This window comes from Kogia breviceps, chromosome 11 (genome assembly GCF_026419965.1).
Source record: "Kogia breviceps isolate mKogBre1 chromosome 11, mKogBre1 haplotype 1, whole genome shotgun sequence".
Classification (NCBI taxonomy): Eukaryota; Metazoa; Chordata; class Mammalia; order Artiodactyla; family Physeteridae; genus Kogia; species Kogia breviceps.
In genome coordinates this window covers 74,782,514-74,808,377 of record NC_081320.1, presented here as the reverse complement: position 1 = coordinate 74,808,377, position 25,864 = coordinate 74,782,514, and the positions used below count along the sequence as shown (strand labels likewise).

The window sequence follows — 25,864 nt, the reverse complement described above, 5'->3', positions numbered from 1 at the left end:
GTGTGCATTCTTATAAGTCCTGGCCTCTCCAATGAGCTGACAATCTAATGGGGGTGAATCAGAGCTATTTAGAGAAAGACTTATAATACAACATATTTATTTATATATTATATATATATATAAACATTTGTAATATAACATGGTAAATGTTATAAGCAGAAGTACTTATAAAATGTTATAGAATAGCTAAGGGAATAAGCTCAAGATGCTTCCCAGAAGAGGAGGCGTTAAACCAAATTCCGAGTATACTTCTAACTCTTACATTTGTACATGCCTTTCAGGGTCTATGTAATCCCTCCCAGTCCCCTTTCTCCCTTGACCCCCAGTAGTCATTATGTTGGGCCTACCTAACCTATTCTGTATCCTTAGTCTGGTTTCTGAAGATGAGGGAATCCTTTTGTGTTTGAGCCCCAATCTCATTGCCTTGGCTTCTGGCCACCTATGGTCCCTTCTAGATCCCAGAGAGGAAACAGCTGTTTCGTAACTGAGCTCCTAGTTCACACACTGGTTTCAGATAAGCTGCCAGGCCCTTGCAGGTTTCTTATATGCGACTAGTTATAGGCTTTAAGGAACTATGCTTGTTTTCTCTTTTGTTTCTCTATTAATTCTATGGCAAAGGACCACATGTAACTTGAGTTTTCTCAGCTATTATATCCAACTTAGTCTAAGAGTGAATTGAATTCCCATGAGAAGTCAGACTATCACCTGTGTCTATCTACCTTGCAGAAAGTTCTACCTCTGGAATCCCAGGAACGATGGATTGTCTACATTGTTCCTTGCCTGTGTTCAATCTGTAGCTTTCCCTAACCTTCACTATATTGCCTTTAAAAATAAACAGACAAAAAAGCAAGACCACGGCAATGGTTATTACGCTCTTTTTTCAACCTACTGTAGCTTTCTCACTTCTGTATTTTTTTTCCATTGCCTGACCTTGGCTTTTCCTGTTGAGTCCCACAATGTTACCTGCTACATTTTAATAATGTCTTTATACTTGCATTTGAACAGAAATATAGATAACCTCCTCTGCAAGAGTGGAAAGGGCCTTTTAACACAGCTCAATGATGACAGTTTGTTGGCAAATCCCACAGTGGAGTTCTGGTGCCTTGTTGGGGTACAAGAAACAATCATGTTTAACAGTGTTGTGTTTTATTTTTATCTTATTTATTTATTTATTTATTTATTTTTGTGGTACGCGGGCTTCTCACTGTTGTGGCCTCTCCCGTTGCAGAGCACAGGCCCCGGACGCGCAGGCTTAGCGGCCATGGCTCACGGGCCCAGCCACTCCGCAGCATGTGGGATCTTCCCGGACCAGGGCACGAACCCGTGACCCCTGCATCGGCAGGTGGATTCTCAACCACTGCACCACCAGGGAAGCCCTGTGTTTTATTTTTATTAAATTTTGCTAATAGAATATCTAGCATATTTTTAATGATTTTACTACTTAATATTTATAATTATAGAACTTTAGGGTATGAGGTACTTTGGAGGTCGTCTAACCTGACGTCCTACACAAATGCAGGAATTATTTCTACAACCTCCCTGGAAACTAGTCATGTCGACAGCTCTTTAAATGCTTCCAGAAAATGGGGTGCTCACTCCCCCCTTTCCACTGTTGAATGTTTTCTCTATTACCTTCTGATAATCAGTGATAATTAATGAGCCTTTTCCCTTCCTCAGGACAAAGAAATATGATTGGAGAAATGTTTAGTTTTCTGATGCCAGTGACTGGGGAATATTCCACTGGTATCTTTGGCTTTTCCGCTTAGGATTAGAGTGGTTAAACCAAAATATTTATAAGAAGTATAAATTAGTTCTGCAAACATAAGATGTCAAAGGCATCTTTGTTTCTTTTCTCCTTACACTGCCCTGCTATTAACTTTGGGTTCATTAGTCACGATTTTCAGATCCACTTGGCTGCCACCTTCCTGCAGCCAGACCATCTTGGATGAAAAGGTCGGCCGGCCATTCCCATCTCACACCTGCCACAAGATCTGATTTTTTTCCCCCCACACTGATCCAAGTCACTTTTTGTTAATTCACTAATATTATTGACCCTGTAACACATTCTGTGAATGGTGGGCCATTACAGAACCCATCATTTCGAGAAGCTTTTCTGACATTTACAGATGATAAACAATCCCCAAACGATGCATTTTGCATCACTGCAGCTGCTTCTTTACTTGGTTTAACACAAAGAACATCTTCTTTATTAGCCCATTCACAATAAATGAAAAAATTAAAACCCACCACTTTTGTCCATGAGCTTGGGGGAAAAAAAGGCAATGTCAGATGACATTAATGATGCATGAGATATGCAGGTGTAGTCATGTCAAGACTTGTAGTAAATCCAGTATTCGGCCTTACTCAAGGGAGAAAAATTCACGTCCACTTTCCATTCGCCCCCTCCCTTAACGTAGCACCTCGGCACAGACTGCAGAGCGACAAAACATACAGGATGTGGACAGTTAAAACGTAACTCAAGCTACAGCGGCCCCCAACAAACCTCCCCACCACACCCCCCGGAATATTTACCTAGACCAAAGCACTTAATTAATTCACCAGCAGCTTCGCTGGAGGCGTCTCGAGCTTCCCGAGACTCCATTACATAATATCTTTTACAAAGTCTATTCCCAGCTCGAGTGGAAGATGGATTCTCATCCAGTTTTGCGGAGGTTCCATGCATTTGCTTCCCTTTCCCGGGTTTCGATCCGGCGGGTGCCCCAGCCAAGGGCTGCCCCAGCCAAGGGCTGCAGCAATCCCCTCGGCCCCGAGCTCCGGGTTCCCCGCCACTCTCCGAACTCAAAGCCAGCCCCAGAGGTACAGCCGTCTCGCCCTCGGGGCTCCCAGGCCGGCCACGGTGGCCCCGGGGCTGGCGGGCGCTCGGGACGCCGCAGCTTGCCGGGTGCGCCCGGAGCCGCAGCGCGCCTGCGATGCCCGAGCCGCAGAGGCGCGCGAAGACTCGGCCGCAGGGCCGGCTCCGTGCGCCGGGCTCCAGCAGGCGCAAAAGGAGGAGGGGGAGGCCTGGAGGAGTAGGCGTGCGAGGGAGGAAGGGCCCGGCCGCCGGGGAGGGAGGGCGGAGGAGGGGGGAGGGGGCCGGCCGGACCGGGCGGGGTAGGGGGGCAGCCAATGAGAGGCGCGCGGCGCGGAGGAGGGGGGGGGGCTGGGTTGGGGGATGAGGTAGGATGGGGGAGGGCGCAGCCGGAGCGGCCGAGGCTCGAGCCATAAACAAGCGCCCGGAGGAGCGGCGCAGGAGTGAGGCGAGCCGGGCGCGCGGAGCGGACGCCGCGGACCTTCTGCTGCGCCACCGCGCCCACTCGGCGGCTCGGGAGGCGGGGACCGGCCCGGAGGCTGCGCCGCCACCGCCACCGCCGCGGGGCCGACCGACGCGGAGGAGGAGAGGGAGGAGGCGCCGCCAGCCGGGGCTGGAGCCGAGCGCAGCCGCCGCCGCCGCCAGAAGTTTGGGTTGAACCGGAGCTGCCGGGAGGAAACTTTTTTTCTATTTTCCCCCTCCCTCCCGGGAGGAGGAGGAGGAGGAGAAGCCACCGCTGGCGCCAACGCTAGTGGGCTCGGGGTCGGCGCGGCCCGCAGGGGGGCGCGGGGGCCTCGCCCCGCGAGGGGAGGCGCGCCCCGGGGGCCCCGAGGGGGGCGGCGAGGACCGCGGGCTGCGGGTGCGGCGGCGGCGGCGCGTGTGCCCCGCGCAGCGGAGGGCGCCCGCCCCGCTCCCGGCCCGGCTGCGAGGAGGAGGCGGCGGCGGCGCAGGAGGATGTACTTGGTGGCGGGGGGCAGGGGGCTGGCCGGCTGCGGGCACCTCCTGGTCTCGCTGCTGGGGCTGTTGCTGCTGCTGGCGCGCTCCGGCACCCGGGCGCTGGTCTGCCTGCCCTGCGACGAGTCCAAGTGCGAAGAGCCCAGGAGCTGCCCCGGGAGCATCGTGCAGGGCGTCTGCGGCTGCTGCTACATGTGCGCCCGCCAGAGGAACGAGAGCTGCGGCGGCGCCTACGGGCTCCACGGAGCCTGCGACCGGGGGCTGCGCTGTGTCATCCGCCCCCCGCTCAATGGCGACTCCATCACCGAATACGAAGTGGGCGTCTGCGAAGGTACGGCCGCCAGCCCCTGGCCTCCTCCCACCTGGCCCGCGCCGCCCCCTCGGCGCTCGTTGCGCCGAGCAAAGTTTGGCCGAGACTTTCCCGAGGAGAGAGGGCTCCTCGGGAGGAGGGGCGCCCTCCACCCCTGGGAGAGAGCCCCGCGTCCGTTGGTTCCCGCTCGCTGCTCCCCTTGACGCTTGGCCAGCCGCGGGCGAGGTTGAATTTCGTGGGTGAGGGCCGGCGAGTGGGGAATCGCCCCTAGCCGCGCACAGACGCGCACACGTGTGGCCCATCCGGCTGGGACTGGGTGGGGTGGCCCGGCCGTGCGCCCGGAGGTGAGGGTGCCGCGGGCAGGGGGTACTGCGGAGGCTGTCGCGAGCCCCTCGGGGAGTCCGGCCCCTGCCGCCCTCCCCGCACTAGCGCAGTGTGGAACCGAGTGCTGCACCGCGTCCGTGAAAGTCCATTTTCTGCTGGCGGAGGAGACGTGTCTCCATCTCACACTCCCTGTGTGACTCTTTTATTATTTTTTCCTTGCGCTTTTCCTTCACCCCCTTCCTCCTCCTGCGCATATAAATCAATTTCAGCTCCGGAATATGTCATCCCAGGGGAAGTTACATACGGTGGTTACTCATTTGTTTGCCTGTTGAAAACAGTCAAAGGCTTTCTCTGCTGAATGAAGGGGCGGGGGCGGGGGGCTGGCACCTAGGAGTGAAAAGTTGTTTCTGTTAGTGGCTGCTTTTTAAGATCAGATATCCGCGTGTTTCCAATCGTGTTGCAGGTTCCTTCTTTTTTGTGTGTTTAAAAACGAGGATTGTTCTGCTGGTTGCTGCACTTAACTGTGTGCACCATGGTGTCTGACGGAGGAAGAAAGATTAGATTATAGATTAGTGGAGCCTCCCTCCTTGGGAGAACTACTGTTGATAGGTGTTGGCCTTAAGCCCTGCCCGCCGGCCTCGGCCTCGGGGTATCTGGTGAGGTTTGGGGTCTAGAGAGACGCAGTGAGTTCTTTTTATTTGGCGAATACCAAATTAAAAGGACTCAGCACCAGTTAAAAGTGGGATCCCTGCTTGGGCTGACGTTGGGGCGAGATGCTGTTCTGGGGCATCCTGGTGTATGAGCAGAGCGGCGCAGCCTTACTTCTGGAGGAACGGAGAGGAGGAGGGACAGGCGCCCTCTGCCCCGTCCCTTCCTTAGTACTCACAGCCTGCACACAGGAGACCAGGGAGAGGTTTATTGTGAAGCATCCTTATGTGTGTATGTGTGTTTATTGTGCTGGGATACTGAGAAAGGAGGTAGCAGCCTTAAGGATAAAATGGGTCTGTTAAAAGGCTTCCATTCTGTGGTTTTCTTTACACACACGCATATTCATTGATAACTGCAGTTTTTAAAGTTTGGACAGTTCTGGAAAGTCAGGAAGGCCTTTCTGGTTTGGAGGCTAGTGGGCAGTAATGACTGAAGGAACTCTTGGAGGGAAGTGCACCACTGCGTCCTTAGGACATGGGGTTAGGAGAGTTTGTTTGCCTCAAGTACAAAAGCCTCTCACCTGGTGTTAAGTCCCATAACGTTTTTATTTCTCACAAAAAGAAAAACGGCCAGGAGATTAACTTCTGATACTATTTTATGTGTTTGACTTTGGGAATTCTGAATGAGTTGGACGAAAAGATTCATCTTTGAACCCTGCCATTTGGACTGTGTAATTTACTTAAACCAGCCTCCCATAAATCTAAAAAGAACAAGCAACCTGAAACAAGGTTAAATGTGGTAGAAACTGCTCTGAGAAGGACTTGGGAAGGTTCTAAAGACTCTAACCCTTGTTTTGTTTCTTCATGATAGATTTCTGGTGAAGGAAATGTGGAGCTCAGGGAACATTCACGGTAATCAAGTGTTTTGGCACCAAGATTCTGGTATCATAGTATAGAGTTATTCTGGCAGTTTGTTGGTGAGCGTTTCATTCCTCTGAAATGATGCGATCCCTCATAGCTTCGTTTCTTCTGGTAACACCCCACGCACTTGGTATTAGCCTTGAAAATGCTTGGAAGTATTTATTACTGTGATGATATCTCATTTAGTGTTCTCTAGCAACACTTTCCATCTAGCCAGACTGTTTTCAGCTACCAAAATTGTGTGCTCAGGGCATTTTTTATTTTATTTTGTTTTTTAGAACTCTAAAGCAGCAGTCAAGTTGCACTCTAAATCCATGAACCCAAAGAAGGGGCAGTGTTACCTAGCATGATATAATGGTTGGATTTAGACAGCTATTTCAATAGGGTGTCTAAAATTCCAAGAATTTTCACTTTACTACAAGATTTACGGAAAACAGGATAAGTCAGTGGCCTTTTTTCTTCCTTCTTTTTAAGAATTAGAGGCGTCATTCCATGGTAGTAATAATCTAGAAGGTTCTGACTTTCTCTTTTGTTTTTCTGTTAATTGGCAAGAAATTTCTCAGTGGTCAGTGTTTCCCTCAGTTTCCATTTTTATTCAGAAATTCACACATAACTAACAGAAATAGGAATTGATACATTTTATTCATGTCGAAGTCTCTTTTGCTGCAATTTTTGCACTAAAATGACCTCTACTGGTTGTATCTGTTAATGAAAACTCTTTTAAAAACTTCTTATTTAATAGACTACACTGAGAAAACATATTGCATGGTATAGAAATGTTACTGTGACTAATCTACCTGCTTTCAATGATGTAATTTAAATACAAATTACATTGCTCTATTTACCAACTTGCAGTAATTTTTATTTGTATCATTCCCCATACTGGCTTTGTGAGGGAAAAAAACCCCAACAAACTCATGTTTTTAACTACAGTTCACAAAGTGAGTTAGGTAAATTGGGGCAGAAATGAACCCCTTCCAAATTGTGGCTCCCTGCCTTAGGTTTCTAAGGCCACACTGGCCCATAGTAGGCTCTCAGTGAATGTGCATTGAATACATGGAAGAACAGTCACCTCCATAGAAAGAACACTGAAGAAAAAATATTTTCTGAAAGTTAAATGATGTGAAGGGTGAATCATGTGACATATACACTTGGACTTCTTTTCAGCATCATTTAGATCATTACTAAGTAAATCCTGACTTACTTATTTCTTAAAAAAATTACTTTTGGCTACATGCATTTTTAAAGTAGAGCAGGGAGCCAGATACCTACATTCTTCTCTACTCTGTCTATAAAGTGCTTTCTGGCCCCTGGGAAGGTACAGATCCCTTTCCCATTTCCACTGATTTGCTGAGTCTTCCTGTTGCCCTTCGCAGCTTCCTAAGTGGCCTGCTCCTTGTTTAGGCTGCCTGCCTCTAGGTATATCGCCTAGAAGCCAGACAAATAAGTTTGGATTCTGAACTCCTGAGGGCTAAGACTGGCTGGGGAGACCTCTTTGGGAGATCAAAGACAGAGTTTTGAAAAACTACTGAAGTGGGATTTTTCTAGGAAGAGTGTTTTGATTGGCCAGTGAGGATTATATTTGGAGATGAGGGGTGAGGACCATTTGTCCTCCTCTGTGGAATAGTTCAGTATGCTTCTGTAAGGGGTGGGGTGGGGCTGGGAGAGCATGACCAGCCTTCTCTAAGTAATGAAAAGGCAGCAATGGCTGGAGTTTGACAGTTTGTGAGAACAGAGTGATTTGGAACCTGGTGGACACTACGGAGTGGCTCTGCTCTGAGAACTTTGTATTAGAGCCAGGTGATCGCTATCACAGATAAGCACCAATTTTTTTTTTTTTCTCCCAGTGATTATTTACTCAGCGGCTTCATGTTTATGGAACTGAACTTTCCGTGTTTTCAGTACTGCCATCTAAGAACTGTCTCTTTCAAAACACAGTCCTCCTTTGATTTCCCCCAGGTATTTTAACTTCTTCCCACCCACTTCTCTTGGGGCAGTGAGTAGAACCAAGGATGTGGGCTGGGTACTTAGCGCAAAAGAATGGAATGTTGTTTTCTGAAACTGTTGGCCTTCGAAGGTTATGGTTTCTTTTCAGTCACTTGAGATGATGGCTCCTTGGAAAAAGGTTTGTGGAGGATCTGAGGTGAGCAAGGCCCAGAGAGCAGGCTCTAGGAGGCCAGGGAATGCACCAAACCGTTTGGTTGTGCACCGGCCACAGATCTCCTCTCATCCCTCTGTAACATAGGACTTAGTCAAGAGTCCATGGATTTTAATTTTTACTAATTAAATAGAAGAGGGGATGGGAAAAGCTAACACTCCTGTACTGGCATTGGAAAAATTAAAAAAAAAAAAACAGGGCTCCTTGTTTTTGAGGAAGGTGTTCCAGTTTCCATCTCAAAAGTCTTTAGGTAGAGTGAGCTCTTAGATGCCAGGGACAGAAGCAAGCAGAGGGCCTATAAAATCACGTTAATATGGCATGGGAAGAGGAACCAGTGTAAGTAAACAAGGAAATAATTAGTTCTTCCCCAAAGTAAATATTGAAAAAACATGAGAGACTATTCACTGCACTTATACAAATGACAGGACTTCGTGACCTTCACTTTGACTGTCGAGCTTACAGAGCCCTCACTGTCGTTGAGGAGTCCAGTCACATAAAACACTTGGCAAAGGACAGATGAATCGCATAGCACCAGAAGGGCAAAAATAGCAAGTCTGGAGATTTTGCTGCCATTAACACGTATTTAACAGTGACCGGGAAAATCTATAAGCAGTATGTTGGCAGTGCAGTGGTGAACATACAGGTTGATTTATTGTAATAAATAATAATATTAATAATAATTTATGAAGAAAACTGTCTGAATAATCCTTAGACTTTACATTACAACTGGTATTACAACCAGTTGTAGGAGGTATTAGTGATATGGTGCAGGTTTCTGTGTTTGGTGTGGCTTGCTTAAAATGCAATGATCTGGATGAGCAAGGGAACATTTTGGGGAGGCAAGGGACAGGAATTTTGAAGTTGGGGGGAAATAGATAAAACAGATGACCCTAAAAAGATAATGGAGTGGGAGGACTAAAGAATGACAAATGGGAGAAGGGAAAAATATTGAATTCATCTTAGGGCAACTATGTCATCCTTTGAAGAATAATCCAAAACACATTCCAGACATTAATTGTGAAATTCCTGAAAAATGTGGGTGTGTTTAACGTCTTTCAGGCTATGGCACTAACATGAGAGATGGCAGTGCCGCTTTAGTGTGTAAATACCACTGGGTAGGAGATGGTAGATGACTGGGAAGGTAAATATATTTGGTGAAGCAGGGTTCCTGTAACACCGTGTTCCGCAAGGCACAGGCAGTGTGAGGGCTTTGGAGACACCCCCCCAGTAAAGCTCAATTAATTATTTGAGGAAGAAACAGTGGACTAGCCAAGCATGCATGAATAACAAACTGAAAGCCTTCCTTCTCAGAGGTCGAATTCTCCAGAGCTGGATTTTTAAAGCTCTCACTTCTCTCTGCATAGAAACCACTCACTCATTCATTGATCTACTCTGTGCAAGGCCTTCTGCTGGGGTGGAGGTGGGAGGCTGGGAAGCCTGGGGACCTCTCAGACCTGTGCCCTACTCCAGATACTTTTTAAAAAAATAAATTTATTTATTTTATGTATTTATTTTTGGCTGTGTTGGGTCTTGGTTGCTGCGTGTGGGCTTTTCTCTAGTTGCGGTGAGCAGGGGCTACTCCTCGTTGTGGTGCGCAGGCTTCTCATTGCAGTGGCTTCTCTCGTTGCAGAGCATGGGCTCTAGGCGTGCAGGCTTTGGTAGTTGCAGCAGGCGGGCTCAGTAGTTGTGGCGCACGGGCTTAGTTGCTCTGCGGCATGTGGGATCTTCCCGGACCAGGGCTGGAACCCGGGTCCCCTGCATTGGCAGGTGGATTCTTAACCATTGCGCCACCAGGGAAGCCCTCCAGATACTCTTTTAATCAAGATAAAGAATGAGACAAGACTTTTGAAGTAGACTTCAAAAGTCTACTTAAGTTCAAGCCAAGTAGAACTGATTTCTCAGTTCTGTATATGATTACTGGGTGAGGTATGTGGGTAAAATTTGTTCTAGGAATCACAGGATCTGAAATGATCTTTTCAGGTTCTGGTGGCAAAGCTGAAAAGGAGAATTCAAATTCCAACTAGGTTCAAAATTCGGAGTCAGAGCTCCCTTTTGGTGGGGGAAGGGACCCTACCCATTCTCAGAGCTTTTGCGATACATATCAGGTGTTTCCCAACATCTAAGGAATGAGGCTGCATTCTTAACGCTCTACCAGCTGTGGTTCAAAATGGCAAGTTTCCTTTTGGGAGTGATTTTCTCTTTGTTCTAGCTTGTTCCACTAGGCAGATGAGCGTGGGCAGTGAACTGAGAGGTTTCCATTTATCAGCATCTCCTGTTTTCACCCACTCTCTGCTACTTGTCCTGGCCAGTTAGCCTAATCAAATCATGGAAAACCTCTGTGTTTGGACAAGACCTCGTTGTTCTTGCCGACAGGACAGAGGGGTGGTTGAATGTACTTAAAGTTAAGAATGCCCTTGAGGTGGGCTTCCCTGGTGGCGCAGCGGTTAAGAATCCGCCTGCCAATGCAGGGGACAGGGGTTCGAGCCCTGGTCTAGGAAGATCCCACATGCTGCAGAGTAACTAAGCCCGGGCGCTACAACTACTGAGCCTGCGCTGTAGGGCCCGCAAGCCACAGCTACTGAGCCCATGCACCACAACTACTGAAGCCTGCACGCCTAAAGCCCGTGCTCCACAACAAGAGAAGCCACCGCAATGAGAAGCCTGTCGACACAACTAGAGAAAGCCCGTGCGCAGCAACAAAGACCCAACGCAGCCAAAAAAAAAAAAAAAAAAAAAAAGGAATGCCCTTGAGGTAAATGCTGGTAACTGTTCATTTTGGGCCCACATGAAAAAAAATCAAGAGAGATTCCTTTTTCTTCTGCAGTTACTAAGTGAACAGGGTTCAATTCCTTATCTCCCTCTCCCAACCCCAATTAATTCTCTATGAGAAATACTTATACCTTGATCCAACAATGTAATGATTAGAAACTTAGCTTCTGGGGTCAAATCTGCACTCTGCTTCCATGCATCTAAGTTTTCTCATCTGTTTAGTGGGGTTAATAATAGGGTTGCTATAAGGACTCAGTGAAGGAATCCCTATGAAGCACTTACAAGAATGACTAGCACGTGGTAAACAGCAAAGCGACTAACCAGGATAAGTAAATTAACCTGATATGGGCTCATTGCCTTGTTCGGTTTAATCCTCATCTACCTCAGTAATTGATCGCGAGGAGTTTGGGCTCTTAGAAAGAAGGCGAATTATTACTGAGTTCAGGTCCCCTCCTACCCCAGCACCATAAATGCATTGAGTTAAAACACTTATTTAAAGGCCTCTGAAGCTATTTGCTACCTTTCCTCCTGATGCCCGTTTGTTACAGTTGGTCTAAATAATTTCTACAAAATTTGCATATTTGGGGTAAAAATAAAGAGGGAGGAATCTGAAATTTTTTGCATTAAGTTGTAAGAATTGTAAATTTAATCATTTATCTGTGGACTAATATTTCATTGGGGGAAGGAGGAGCACCTAAACTCACGCTTGTCAGCAATGTGCATTTTCCTTCACATTTTATTCTGGAAGAAGATTTTGTTCCTATCTCCTGAAGTGTCCGTACTGCTGGTCAGCACAGGATTTGGCCTGGCTGGAGCTAAGGAAACAGCCTGTATTGCTGCAGCTGACCTGTCCTGTCAGTAGGCAAAACCAGAGGTCAGGAGTTTAACCAGGCCATTCCTCCTTCCTCTTTCTAGCCCTGCCTGTTTCCCTGCCATCCTCCTTCCATGAATATTTACTGAGCAGCTGCCGTGGCTCTGGTCTTTGTGCTGAACTCTAGTGATAGCACGTAACTTCTCTAAGCCTGAGTTTCCCAGCTGTTAATGGTAATAGGTACCACCTATGTTTTCTCTGAGGATTAAATGAGACAAAACTGTGCTTTTGAAATGTTAATGTGCACACAAATCACCTGGGGGATCTCATTAAACATACAGGTGCTGATGCAGTAGGTCCAGATGGGGCCTGAGATTCAACGCCCACGTGATGCCAAAGCTGCTGATCCCAGGACCACACTTGAAGTAGCAAACAGCTAGTGCCTGTAAAGCATGTAGCATGAGTAGGGCGTGTAATAACTGATAATGTTACCTGCTAGTCTAATAATTAGTTTTCAACCAAAATAAATAGGATAGGGGCCCTGCTTTCACAGAGGCTGTGGTCTGAAGGTAGATAATGACAACTGGGACAATCCATTGTCACCCAAGACAGTTCCTTACAGCTGGTAAGCCCTGAGATGGGAAGTGCTGAGCATCTTGGGGGCAACTAGGAGGGGCCCTGACTCCAGCAGTGACTACCAGGAAGGATTTGCTGGGGGGGGGACAGCAGCAAGCCAGGCCTGAAGGTCTCTTTTCTTCCCTCCTTCTCACTCACCTGTGCAGGATGTTGTAGGAGAAAGAAAATAGGCCTTGGGGCCGGACAAACCTGTGTTGTTGTTGTTTCAGTATTTATTTTTTTATTTGGCTGCATTGGGTCTTAGTTGTGGCACGTGGGCTCTTTGTTGCAGCGCGCAGGATCTTTCGTTGCAACCTGCGGGCTCTTCCTTGCAGCACGTGGACTTTTCTCTAGTTGTGGTGCGTGGGCCCCAGAGTGCACGAGCTCAGTAGTTGTGGCAGTCAGGCTTAGTTGCCCCACGGCATGTGGGATCTTAGTTCCCCAACAAGGGATCGAACTGCATCCCTTGCGTTGGGAGATGGATTCTTAACCACTGGACCACCAGGGAAGTCCCCACACAAACCTATGTTTAAATCAACTGTGTTCAACTGTGAACAACCAGCTTGCTTAATTGTTTTGGGCTTCAGTTTCCTCATCTGTGAAAATGGAATATTAATAGCTTTTATCAGGTAATTACAATTAGGGTTGGAGAGAATTATTACCTATATTATATATATATAAGATTACATATATGTGTGTTGTGTATCTCTGTATATACATGTATATATACACAAAAGTATAGGTAATGGCCAGTATAATACCTGGTACCAAATAGTTTTTTTTTTTTTTTTGTGGTACGCGGGCCTCTCACCGCTGTGGCCTCTCCTGTTGCGGAGCACAGGCTCCGGACGCGCGGGCTCAGCGGCCATGGGTCACGGGCCCAGCCGCTCCACGGCATGTGGGATCGTCCCGGACTGGGGCACGAACCCATGTCCCCTGCATCGGCAGGCGGATTCTCAACCACTGCACCACCAGGGAAGCCCACCAAATAGATTTTTTAAAAGGTAGTTAATATTCTAATTTCCATTCTATTTTTTGTCCTTTCTCGTGTTTTTCTTTGTTAGCTTTTTCTCTCTATAAGTTTTAAAAAAAATCTTCTTTGTGCATTGACCACACTTAACTAAATCTCTTCGACAGGGAACTCCAAGAACTATGGTCTCTGGTGTTTGTCAGAGAGAAAGGGACTGTGAAGCATTAAGAATGAGGGGCCCTGCGTACCACAAAAACAAAACAAAACAAAACAAAAGAATGAGGGGCGTGAGTCCAGCGTCTCTGGGCCAAAAAACCCGTCATTGGTTTGATCCAGTATGACTGTAATTCTCAGTCCCTTTAGTCCTTCAGGAGAAGGTGGACATCTGCTCTATTTTGCAGTTTGAGTCCTTACTTCCAGAGAGCTATTTCAAATAAGTAATTTTTTTAAAGGTGACCTATCTTAATATGGATGGCATGTGGTTTCATGAAAGTGCATAAATTTCATTTTATTGTTAGAAGTTTTGTGTGGGTTTCCATACATGGCTGGAGACATCAGAGACCCCACGGAGCATGGCCAAGGCAAGGCAAGTTGGGATCCTGAGGTTCCAGAAGGAAGCAGCAGCCGGCCTGCCAGCTCAGAGGCCAGGGCAGGCATGGGAATGAGCAAGAGATGGTGCGCAGCTCAGAGCGCATCTGCATTGCTTTTCTTGATCCAGTGTGTCCCATCCATCTTTCACGTGGACTAATACTGCAGCTTTGCTGTGGATTTGCATTGTGGTTTCTCTGGAGAGTCTGTGTGCTGCAGTGGAAGGCTAGAAAAGAATGCCTAGAGTGAAAACACCTGACGTTCTTGTCTCTTTGGTTCCTAGTGTAGGTGTGGACCCACTTCAGGAAGACAGAACTGTGACTTTTCCTTCATACCTGGTACTAAGTATCATGTTCATCCAGTAAATATGGGTTGAGAACTCATAAGGCAAATGCTTTATATTGGCTGTTATGGAATAAGGAGAAAGAAACATAATGATGATATAGTCCTTGGAATCAGTAATTTACAACTCTATTTTATTCTTGACAACCAAACCTTATTATCACACAGTAGAAATTGAATTTTTTTTTAAACAGAAACTCTAGCACCTTTCATTGTAGTGCTTCATCAAGAGTGTTGATATTCAAACATGTAACCTACAAGATGAGATAAACTTCCAAATTTCATAGTTTTGTTTAAGTATGTTTGTCACATCCAAAAAGAACACCTTCATTTTGAAATATCCTGGGAACGCTTGTTTTATGAACATTTAAGAAAGAAAATTAAGTGTTCATTGTATTTTAAGGTGTTGTCATTTTACATTTCAAGTTCCTCAGAAGAGAATCTGAAGAGTCTGCTCTTCGGAAATTTTAGCTAAGTCCTTAGCAACCAGCCACTCTGGCTATGGCAAGGTTTTTTAAAAAAAAAAGGAAAAAAAAAAAGGTATGGGCTGTAACTAGAAACTGTGCCTATCTTATTTAGCATTTCAAAACAAAAACCATAAACAAACATCTCAGATTCAAAACAGGAAGGAATTTCTGGCAGGGCACAATGAAACCTGAGCCTGCAAAGTCCCAGTCTACAAGAGGTAACTTATTTAGCATCTTATCCAGAGGCCACAAGCAAAACAGTTCACAACTGTGATAAAACAAAAGGCATCTCAATATTGGAGACTTGTGATACCTCTGTTTTTAAGACTCCAAAAGACCTGCCAAAATAAGGTAAAACTGTCTTGAGAAGGTGTGGCCTGAACTGGACTTTCACTATTAAGAATTAGTTGGACTACTTCAGACCCATAAGGTGTGAGGAATCGTGCATGCAGGATGTGTGGGCTTGGTCCCCTCGGAGTGTGTGTTTATAATTGTGCAGAGGCAGGGCATTCCATCATCTTGTCAAATGCAGATCTTGAAAACCTTCCCTCACTTTCCAGAGTTGGGGCTTTGCCTTTTTAAAGGCAAGGGCATTTACATTCTGAGGGAGGAAAAGGGGATAGATTTTAGACAGTTTTATCTCTGAAAGCCAAAGTCTTTGAAGGATTTTTAAATGTTTTGAGAAAGATTGGGTATGCTGTGTGTTGTCCAGAAATACTGAGTTCTTAGGTTTCAGACAAATTTTAGGAAAATTTATTACCATGTCTACGACATTAAAATGAAAGGCCAAATAAATTCCCATATTTTCATCAAAAGAATGAATGGATTTGTATAGATCCTCACTTGTTGCAGGAAAGATTTAGGGCTGCTCAGAAAAGTAAACTTTGCAAAATTCTTGTACATGAGAGTAGTATGATTAAGGAGAAAAAAAAAGCCGTGGCTTCCGGATCTTCCTTCATCCCCTAATAGCCCGGTTACTGAAATAAAACCTCCTCAACTTCCCTTGACTTGACTTTGCCTTAATTTGTCAAAAGAGAATTAAATAGTTACCTACCTAAAGGCAGGGGAACTGAACCAGATGATATCGTAAGGCCCTTCCAGTCATAAGATCAATGTTTTTATGACCTAGAAGTGCTGGGCAAGAGTCAAATATTACCTTGTGTTTGCAAAGCCAGAGAAGAAAAAAGTGGTAGTGTCTACATGACTCTTTGCCAAGTGCCCTAGACGGAAGGGCTTGGAGGAAAAGATCAAGAGTTCTCCCGCAGTTATGTTTATTGTGAGGCAATGGAGACAGCAAAACATAGTTATCGGGAAGTTAGTAACATCTTTTGAATGCCAACGATCTTTAAGCCTTATTAACTGTGGCCTAGTCTGGATTCAAGGTAGAGTTTATGCCTCTCTTCTATGTCTGTACTGACCTGCTGCCTTCACTCTTTCTCCATTTTCTCATTTACTTCATTAGTTATTATGACTGAGGGAGGGAGGTGACAGATACTACAAAGGGAGAGAAGCTTGAGCAAAGACAGGCCAAAACTTGCCCAAATTCACATGCTTATTTCTGCCTCTGACACTAAGAGAGAGTTGAGTAATTGCTGTTCTTCCTAATACTGCAGGCAGCAGCCAAATTCTCAGCATTCTTTTACCTTTGCTGCTGTTTTCACTTGCCAGGGAGTTTCCTTAAGGAGCAGCTGAATTTAAAGAAACATAACAGTGATTATGCATGAAAGGAGGGGTCCTGACCACATGGACACTTGGGTGCCTTATATTGGGAGGATGAAACAGATGAGGCTCTGCAGAGGGACCTGCTGCTACCACAGCTCCCTTCCGTCTGTATCCCTGAGCCATGGGACCAGAAAGCTCTCTGCGTGTGTGCAGGATGGCAGAACTTCAATAAAGATGTTTCAGGTTCAGGCCAACCGTGAAGCTTGGAAAGTTGTCTCTTGGGGTCTAGAAACTTCACCCTTCCTATGCATGTTGTCCAGTGGCAGGGTGTTGTGCTGTTAGGTGGTGTGGACCTGTGGTTCTGAAACTTGATGTAATACGTATGATTCTAAAGAATGCGATGCTCAGCCCAGCCCGCGGTGTGCACCAGCAATCAACTTGCTGTGCCTTGTGGATATTACATTTTTGCCAAGAGCAGCCTTCCAGAATGAGGTGCCAGTTAATTCCAGTAGGGCATTTATTCGTTAATAAGTCTGCTGAACACTAAATACTCCATTTGGGAGTATGTGACAAGAAAACTCAGCAGCTAATTATTATGTAGATCTCTTCCATGATTCTCAATTTCAATTACCTAAGCCACCAATCCCTAGCAATGTGAACTTATTTAATTTTTAGTTTTCTATGACATTTTACTTTTTGCTCCCAAAGATTTTTTTTTTGCTCTAATCTGTAGAACTTCTATAAGTTTATTAATAACTGAGTAGACAGGTTATATTGTTAAATGGAAAACACTTCTAGTGGAGCACTGTGGCTTGCTCTGTCTTTCCTTCTTCTTTTTTCTTTTTTAAAGATAATATTAAAAGTTAAATCCTGTTCCAGGTCGTCTCCTCTCCCAGGGTAGATTTCTGGATAGCTAGTGGTGGTGGCATCTGAAATAACCAGTGAGGAGTGCGGGGTGTTCATTTACTAATGGGAGCTTTTGCCTAGAGAGCTTCTGCTTTATTCTTCTTTGCTGTAACAATAGGTCTTTACTTGGTTTTCTTCCTGCTTGGTTGGTGCATATTAGCTTAAGAACTTTTAAATTGTGGGGACAGGAAGAAAACTCTGAATGCCTGGGGCCCATCACTTCTGTCTGGGAAGCAGCCGGAGGGTTCAGTGTGCATTTGCTGCCATGAGAGGGTTTTAGAAGGTCCATTTGGTATCTCCCATGCCCAGGTCTTTGTGCCGTGCTTTGGCCCTCCTCCTTTCCTGGTGAATCCCTGCCACGACCCAGTGCGGCTGGGTCTCACGTACCCTGAAAGCCATTGGAAAGGCATGCGTTCCAGCATCTTCCCATTTGCCTCCACACCCTCCCCAGCATGGCTGCATGCAGCTCTCTGTACATCATCCAACTATTAAGAGAAGTTGGTGCCAAGTGTCAGTTCCTCAGTGAGGACCCTTCCAATAATGGTGTCTGTGCTAACAGACTGGCAGAGGAGTCTGTAGCAATGTTTGGAGGGGGAGCAATGTTTGCCAGTACATAAAACTCATTTGACACTGTGGAATATGATGCTGTGGATCAGAAAGTGATAAAACTTCATAAAACAAGGCTCTTTACGAAGTTGTGGTAGACCTGCTGGCTTAAAAAGATGTGCCCAGGGCCTTCCCTGGTGGCGCAGTGGTTGAGATTCCGCCTGGCGATGCAGGGGACACGGGTTCATGCCCCGGTCCGGGAAGATCCCACATGCTGCGGAGCGGCTGGGCCTGTGAGCCATGGCCGCTGAGCCTGTGCGTCCGGAGCCTGTACTCCACAACCGGAGAGGCCACAACAGTGAGAGGCCCGCGTACCGCAAACAAACAAACAAAAAAAGATGTGCCCAGGATGGTAAAATATATCTGTAGCATCAGCAAGTGGCCCCTGGTCCAGTTACAGATGTGACTTTGAGAGACAGGAAGTTGTGATAACTCCTCTATGCCTTTGGATGTAGTATGTGTGCGCGCGCGTGTGTGTGTGTGTTCAGTTGCTGAGGGCATAACATAAAGAATACTTTGCACTGTATTACAGATATGCTGAGAAGAGCTTCCATTGCTTCAGGCAAATTAAGCGTATTATCTACTCTATAGATCAGCAAACTGAAAACGACTTCTTAATAAATAAAGGTGGTGCATTGTTTTATGACATTAAAAAAACAATTTTAATTAAAATTCTTTGGCTTTTAAACTGCCTGGTTAATTGGGATAGCTATCTGTGGACAAGTGGAGCTCAGGAAGATGACTGTCTTCATTTCTTGGTGATTGGGACAAGAGTTTTATTATCCTTAAGGCAATGTGTGGTGATTTATAGTAGATTATCACTAAACATAGTTTCTGGCCTTACACAGCAAGTTTAGATGCAGGAAGGAAAAGCAGAAATTTAGGGTAAGAAATGGAACACCTCTGTGGGGGGGGGGGGGAAGGGAGATAAAAGAAGCCAGAGGTGTGTTTTGTTGGAAGGAGATGAAATTATATTTCCAAAGGCTATGCTGGGAAAAGGTGAGAGACCTCAGAAACCAAGTTTGACTATCGCTTCAGGAAATTGTATTCGATGCTTTGGAAAGAGAAAGGAGAAAGACTCTCTGCCAATAGAGTTCTGGAAAACTTGAGATAAAGTATTTACATGCTTTAATAACATAAAACATGTCCAAAAGAAATATATAATTACAGCTGCATTTGGCACTGAAAATAGTCCATGTATTATATTTTTTAAACTGTGTGTGACTGTGTGAGCATGTACCTTTGCGTCAGAAATGCCTGGGTGATACTATTTCTTGAGAGAATGGAAAAGTAGAAGGTATCAAGAGCTACCAAGAGAGAAACCATGAAGGATGACTACCAGGAAAGAAGGAACAGTGAGCTCTTTTTTTCTTGTCATATGCATAATGATGCCAACTTTACTTTAAAAAATCTTAGTATAATAAGCATTTAACTTCCCGTAGAGCCTTAGTAATTTGCATGTTATTACTAAAAGCCCACAGGTAAAGGAAAATTAGACTCCTAAATTCAGTACCTGACTATAGTTTATTTCAAGTTTATCTTGGACAGAGACCCTTTGAGAACTCAGTAAATTAGGAGGTATGTTTGACACGTACTTCCTAATATATATTGCCACCAAAGGTGTGGAGGCAAAGCAGCCACTGGAAAATTGATGTGGTGTCGGCTTTCAGATTCCCCAGAGTTATCTTAACATCCTTCAAAATGTGTTCTTATTCTCAGCCTCTACCATTTTATGCTGCTTCTTTTGTGAAGCCTTCCTGCCCTGCCCAGGAAAAAATAATGCCATTCTCCCAGCCCTTCCCCCCTGCCCAGGGCCTGTAAATAGCACTTTCTCCTTTCCTTGTTATAGCACTTTTCACACTGTTAGAGTTCAATTTCTGTCTCCCGGCCTTGTTTTGATCCCCTTGAGTGCCAGGATTGTGTGTTATTCTAGCGCTTGGCACACAGGAAGAACTCAATGAGCATTTGTTGACTAAATCTAGACTCAAGGTCATCCAAGATATTCTGTAGAAACTTTTCTATCTGAACTATTTGGTCTGTATTGTGGAAACTGAAATAGATGACATTTACCTGTAAAGAGACTCCCAGGGGGAAGTCATATTATTGGCAGAAGGCAGCTCGAAACTGTCCCACGTCCTCTCCTTCCCCTCTTCCCCCAAATCATTCTTAGAGTTTATTTTTTTAAAGTTTGCTACGAGGGGTTAGTTTCAGCTGTATTTATCTTGGCAAATACTTAAAAGTAATTTCTATTTGTGGGGACTTTTCTTCTTGCCAGTTTGTCATAAAGGTGTCATCTTTCATTCACCAAACCTTCATCCGCTTGTAAGAATTTTCCTCACGGGTGGCTGCTTATAACTTTCTTACCGCCAGGGATCTTGTGCGTGGAGCAGTTGAGATGCTCTGGTGATCAGCTGCTTGTAAACAATTGATAAACAATTATGACTTACTTTATAGACACAGTTCAGGTGACCATGTGAATAATTGATGATGAGAAAGCAGACTTACGATTTCTCAGCGTCTAAGACGTGAATGTTGACGGATGAGGAGGGAGTTTTAACTTAACAAACATGTATTGAACACTTAGTCTGTGAGCTGTGCCAGTGCATGACACAGCCTGTTTACTGCGCCAGGTGATCTGCACATGCCCTCAGGAAGTTAACTGTACAGCTTCTTTGAGGAAGGAACTCCTAAGCCAACAACATGAGGGTGGAAGTGTGTGACTGTGAATAATAAAAATGCCTCACAGTGGTTTGCACAGGAAGTCCGTAGGAATGCAATATAAGGAATTTAAAAAAGCAGAATCCCATTTGGATGTACTCCAAACCCTATGACTTCAGGGACTGAGGAATTCTTGATGACTAATGGCTGGAGTCCCAACTTGTTATTGAGCAGAGTGTGGCGTTGTTTTTTCCTTCAGCGCTAGCCATGAACTCATTGTTGGTTTGTTTACTTTTCTGAAGGTCTGAAAGTGGTTTGTAAATTCAGACAGCACAACAGGAGACCCTTAAGGATACAGCAGCAAATTACAGCCTTTGGGTGATAACATTTGGCACTAAGCTTTTCAACTGGGAGAGAAGAGAGGGTTGGCCGAGATGAAGTATACAGGGTCCTAGACAACATATATACAGAATTATGTTGGGTATAAGCTCAGGCCCCCAAACCCTTTTGTCACTTTCGTGAATGTGCCCAGAGAGCTCCATTCTCTGAGGGCAGGTTTAATTTTGATGTCTCTGCTGTGGTGTGTCCCTTCAACTTTCCTGCCTTTAAGATTCTCATCTCACAGCCTGATGGTAATTGTTCAGGATGCAGGTGTCATGAATTGGTGGCTTTCCAGTAACTCACTTTAGAGCCTTTTGTTCTTCACCACTGGTTGTTATACATACAGCGGTGGAACCGGGGAGGAGGGCAAGCTGGAACTGATGGCTAAGTGAAGTTATAATGCTTGGCTGGCAATGAAAAGCGAAGATTCGAAGCAAGGTAATTTTTTGAGGGTCCACTTGATTTTCCTCTAACTCTTCATAAATATTCTTTTTAACTTTCATGTGGCTTCATTACTGTTCAAAGTTTAGAAGTCAGCTCCCAGACCCTGGGGGCAAGTATGTCCTCCTTGAGTGTTGTCTTCTCTTCCACGTTATCAGCAGGGGGAGTATTTGACCTAACGGGCGGATGCTGCTCAAATCGGAGATGTGTGCCTCTCAAAACCTGTGGTTCCTCGGTTAATTTGAGGTGGTGGGTGAAGGACCCAGAGCTGTTCTTGATGCTAGAATGGCACATCTACTCCCAGTCTTTATTAAAATAAGTGAATGGAGGCAGAGGACTAGGAAACACACTTGAAGGAGGGGAGTGCCCCTCCGGTCATAAGCCAAGGTAAACAGCCCTTGTAACTGAAAAGTAGACTTCCTGGAAGGCGAGAACCAGAGAAGAGGGTGTGAAGTGTAACCAGCAAGTACCATGTTCAGCTATATAGATAGCTGTGTTGCTCCGAGCCCTGAACAGAACCTCACAGAACTATTGGAGAGAAATCAGTTTCTTGAACCAGACTGTCACCGGCTGTCGTGCCTATAGCTGGACCCAGAGACAGCACTTGGGGAGAAAAGGTCACATTTGTGCTAGAGAAAGCAAGCAGATGGGGCTCTCTGAGGGGTGGAGACTAAGTCATCCGTGACCTAGGGAAGCCTTGCAGGGGAGCCAGTGGACTGGCGGCGTTCAGTGGGCAGGCTGCTGGTGTGAGTGTAATTTAGTGTTAATGAAAACAGACTCTTCCTGTCTTTTGTTACAGTAGAAAACTGTCATTGCAGTGGGCAGCTGTGCACACATTGCAAATTATATGTGCATATACATCCATATATGCAACGTGCAAACGTAAAAAATAATCCTCATGGGGTCAGTGTTTGTGTTCTGATAGTCTCTATGTCCATTCTTCTGTGATGATAGCATTTTCTTCTAATTGGAGCTGTTAGGTTCTGTTAATTCCAACAGAAAAAAAAATTCTGTGTGTGGGCATTATTAATTAATTTATATAAATAAATATTTGTAGATTGACTCCGTAGCAACTTACATAAAGCTGTGGGCATCTCGCTCCTGTGTCTTCTCTTCTGCAGTTAATAAGGTCCTCATCAGGTTTATCAGGTTTAGCTGATGTCCTGCCCTTGCCATGTGTCAAGAAAGGTTAGACCATCAAAAGGACTGGTGCAGAAATTCCCTGGAACTTTTCATACTCAGAGATTCTTGAAGCTTAGTTACATGTGGGAAGAGGTCTTGTCTTGTAAAAAGAGACCCACATCCCTTTAATGATCACGCAGAGGTGTTACCTAAATTTCCTCTCTGTAGTTTTATTTCTTGAACATCTTATTTCCCATAACTAAGCTGTGTGTGTTGGGACCAAATATTAGGTCCTTTGCTTTCTTTTTAAGAAAAGTATTATAGAGGCAACATAACTTTACTAGACAGTTGGGAAACAGAGAAGAGAAACAGTGACCCAAAATGCTCTTATTCCAAATAGAAGAACTAGTTGTGTGGTTTTTTTTTTTTGTGGTACGCGGGCCTCTCACTGTTGTGGCCTCTCCCGTTGCGGAGCACAGGCTCCGGACGCGCAGGCTCAGCGGCCATGGCTCACGGGCCCAGCCGCTCCGCGGCATGTGGGATCTTCCCGGACTGGGGCACGAACCCATGTCCCCTGCATCGGCAGGCGGATTCTCAACCACTGCGCCACCAGGGGAGCCCTAGTTGTGTGTTTTTATATGTATACCCTGTCTAGTCTTCCTCTCTCTCTATATATATATTTTATCATACATCTTATATCTTGCTTCTTTCCACTTAAAACCCAGTCTGGTATTCTATATACATAATTTTTAAATCCCACATCTTTTAAAAAATTTTTATTGGAGTATGGTTGCTTTACAATGTGTTAGTTTCTATTGCACAACAAAGTGAATCGGCCATATACATACAGATATCCCCTCCCATACAGACTTCCCTCCCATTTAGGACACCACAGTGCATTAGCTGGAGTTCCCTGTGCTATACAGCATGTTCCCATCAGTGGTCTATTTTATACATAGTATCAATAATGTATATGTATAAATCCCAGTCTCCCAGTTCCTCCACCCTGCCCCTTTCTCCCTTGGTATCCATACATTTGTTCTCTATGTCTTTTTGTCACACATTTTATGTTTTGCTTGTTTCCACTTAAAATTATACCAAGTATATCTTCCTATGTTGCTGTATAGACCCTATTATTACAGTGTCAGCAGATGAATCAGATACACTGACTACAGCTTTCTACTTCACTTCCTTTTCCCCCTTTTTTTCAGGACTATATAAAAGGCAAGAAGGAAAAAAAAAAATAGTCATTCAAGGTGAATTTAATGGAAAATTCTTTGTAGTCTTAATTTGTTTTCATGAGTGCCTAGGCTCTCCAACCAGATGACCACGATTGCCTCCTGTCCCCTTACTAAGGATCTGACCACTTGCTCCCTGTGCATCCGGTCCTTTGTTGTCTCAGGCTTGTGGCATGAGGACCGTGGCCCTTAATTGTTCTGTCTTAGATCCTTGCTGCCACCAGGGACTGTGCTGACTCTGAGGACACTGAAGCTCTGTAACGTTTAGTAATGACTTGGTTTTGTGCAAATAACCAGCCCACTGGGTAGAGACATTTTAATTCTGTAGCTTTTTTGGTAGTGCATTATTGGATTACAAATGTTTATTTAGTGTGAAAAATGGATATAATTAACTATGCCCTAAGTAGGGACTAGATATTTACTCCAAGATGAATTTGCAGCCTTTGTGCTTTGCACGCATGTGACATAGGCTCTTGTTACTGACGATTTTATCTGAGGATTTGAAATAGTTGCCCACTTCTACCAGAGGTACTAGAAGTTATCCAGCAAGGCACACATATAACACTTCAAAAAACATGGATCATTTTCTCAATTAAGTTTGTTGAAATTCTATCAGGGAAACAGACTTTTTTTTTTCCTTGTATTGTTACTGATGATATAATATTAATAAATAGTTTTTGCAACTCAGATACTGGTTTCACATTTGAAAGGTACAGATAACATCTGTCATAATATTTCAGATTCATTTCTGTAATTTTTAAAATTTAAAAATACAAATTTTCAGCTGTGCAAGCAGTATGCAGAATCAAATCACCAGGCTTCAGATATATTTTATATAAATTTTAAGTGCTTCTTATATTATCAAAAGGAAGACAAAAATTGCATTACTTCTTTAATATTAAATTACAGTTTCTGAATTACAAATTTTTGAAAATTTGTAAATCATTCATGATATATACCAGTCAACATATTTCAATCCAGAAGGCACTGGACATTTACCTGACTGCTTGTTAGTTGGAGAGAGTACCTCTTCAGTCTTCTTTAAGCCACAACATGTAGCAAAGCAAAGCATGTGCACAACTAGAATTTAACAAATACTTTTTGTATGGTCATATTGATTTAAAATAAAAGAGTACACTTTGTATTGAAAAAGTAATTTGAAGGTGAGATCACATCGAATTTAATAGTTTAACCTTGGATATTTGTGGAATTTTAGTTATATCATGGGACAATAACATTAACTAAAGTCAACAATGTGTAAAATTTTTTAAAAAATTAGAGCACAAAGTGTAATAGATATTTACATTCAACAGTAATAAGCAAATACTTGACATCTGCTACGACCACCAGAATATGTGTGCTGAAATCGTGTCTCCAGGAAGAATATAAAGAGGTGTGGGAAGGCGGACTACTCTTGGGGAAGAGGTTTGGGACAGGGGAGGGGGCCAGGTAGCTCCTGTCCTAACCAATTTATAAAACTTTATTTGAAGGTGGGAATCAATAGATTGCCTCCAGGGCTAAACAGTTAATCATTAATCAGTTGATCTTTATTATCAGCCAGAACTGCTTGTGTTTTCTTTTCAGAAGCTTCCTAACAGTCTGATTACAGATGTTTAAATCAGTGGATAATGAAATTGACGTGTGTGCTCCTTGTCGTCCTATGGTAGAGAGTCAGCCTCTGTGTTCGGAGGAATGTTCCAGCAGTGCGTGAGTGCTAGCACAGTGTCGCTGGGCTGCGTTTCCTTGCTCACAGAGCCCTGGAGCTTGGCCAGCTTGGATGAGTGGGAGGAGGACAGGTTCGGGTTTGAGAGCCCTGGGTTTATTTCTGGCTATTGCGACGTGAGACTGGGGAGAATTCATAAATAGACGTTGAGGGAGGTTGTAGACTCAGGTGTTGTCGCCAGGGGTAAATACGCTGGATATATCTGTTTATGGATAGGTCTGTTTATAGCAGCTTCACGCTTTTACCTCTCAGAGTTGGTGCTTCCAAGGGGCAAAGCTCCGTGTCTGGATCTTGTTGGGTGGGTGTCTCGAAAGTCTCCCCCAGTGCACCAGTCATGGCCACTCGGTTCCCTTTCTTTCTGTACTTATAGTGAAATAACTAACTTCCTGACCTGCCATGCGACTTGATTTTTTTTTTTTTTTTTTAAAGTAAGAACACTAAG

General features: G+C 44.7%; 1 protein-coding gene across 8 annotated transcripts in view; it reads left to right on the top strand.

Annotated features, from left to right (window-relative positions):
* Positions 1-3,699: 3,699 nt before the first annotated feature.
* CRIM1 (cysteine rich transmembrane BMP regulator 1) overlaps positions 3,700-25,864 on the top strand; it is a 211,980-nt gene continuing 189,815 nt past the window's right edge. For 4 of the 8 annotated variants that reach the window (XM_067007816.1, XM_067007817.1, XM_067007815.1 and 1 more), the window contains exon 1: positions 3,701-4,094. In XM_067007816.1, the coding sequence (XP_066863917.1) occupies positions 3,764-4,094 (331 nt within the window). In that variant the 5' untranslated portion in view covers positions 3,701-3,763. Of the gene's footprint in view, positions 4,095-25,864 lie in introns of all 8 variants that reach the window. The other 4 variants (XM_059079292.2, XM_059079289.2, XM_067007818.1 and 1 more) reach the window with 3 other exon arrangements.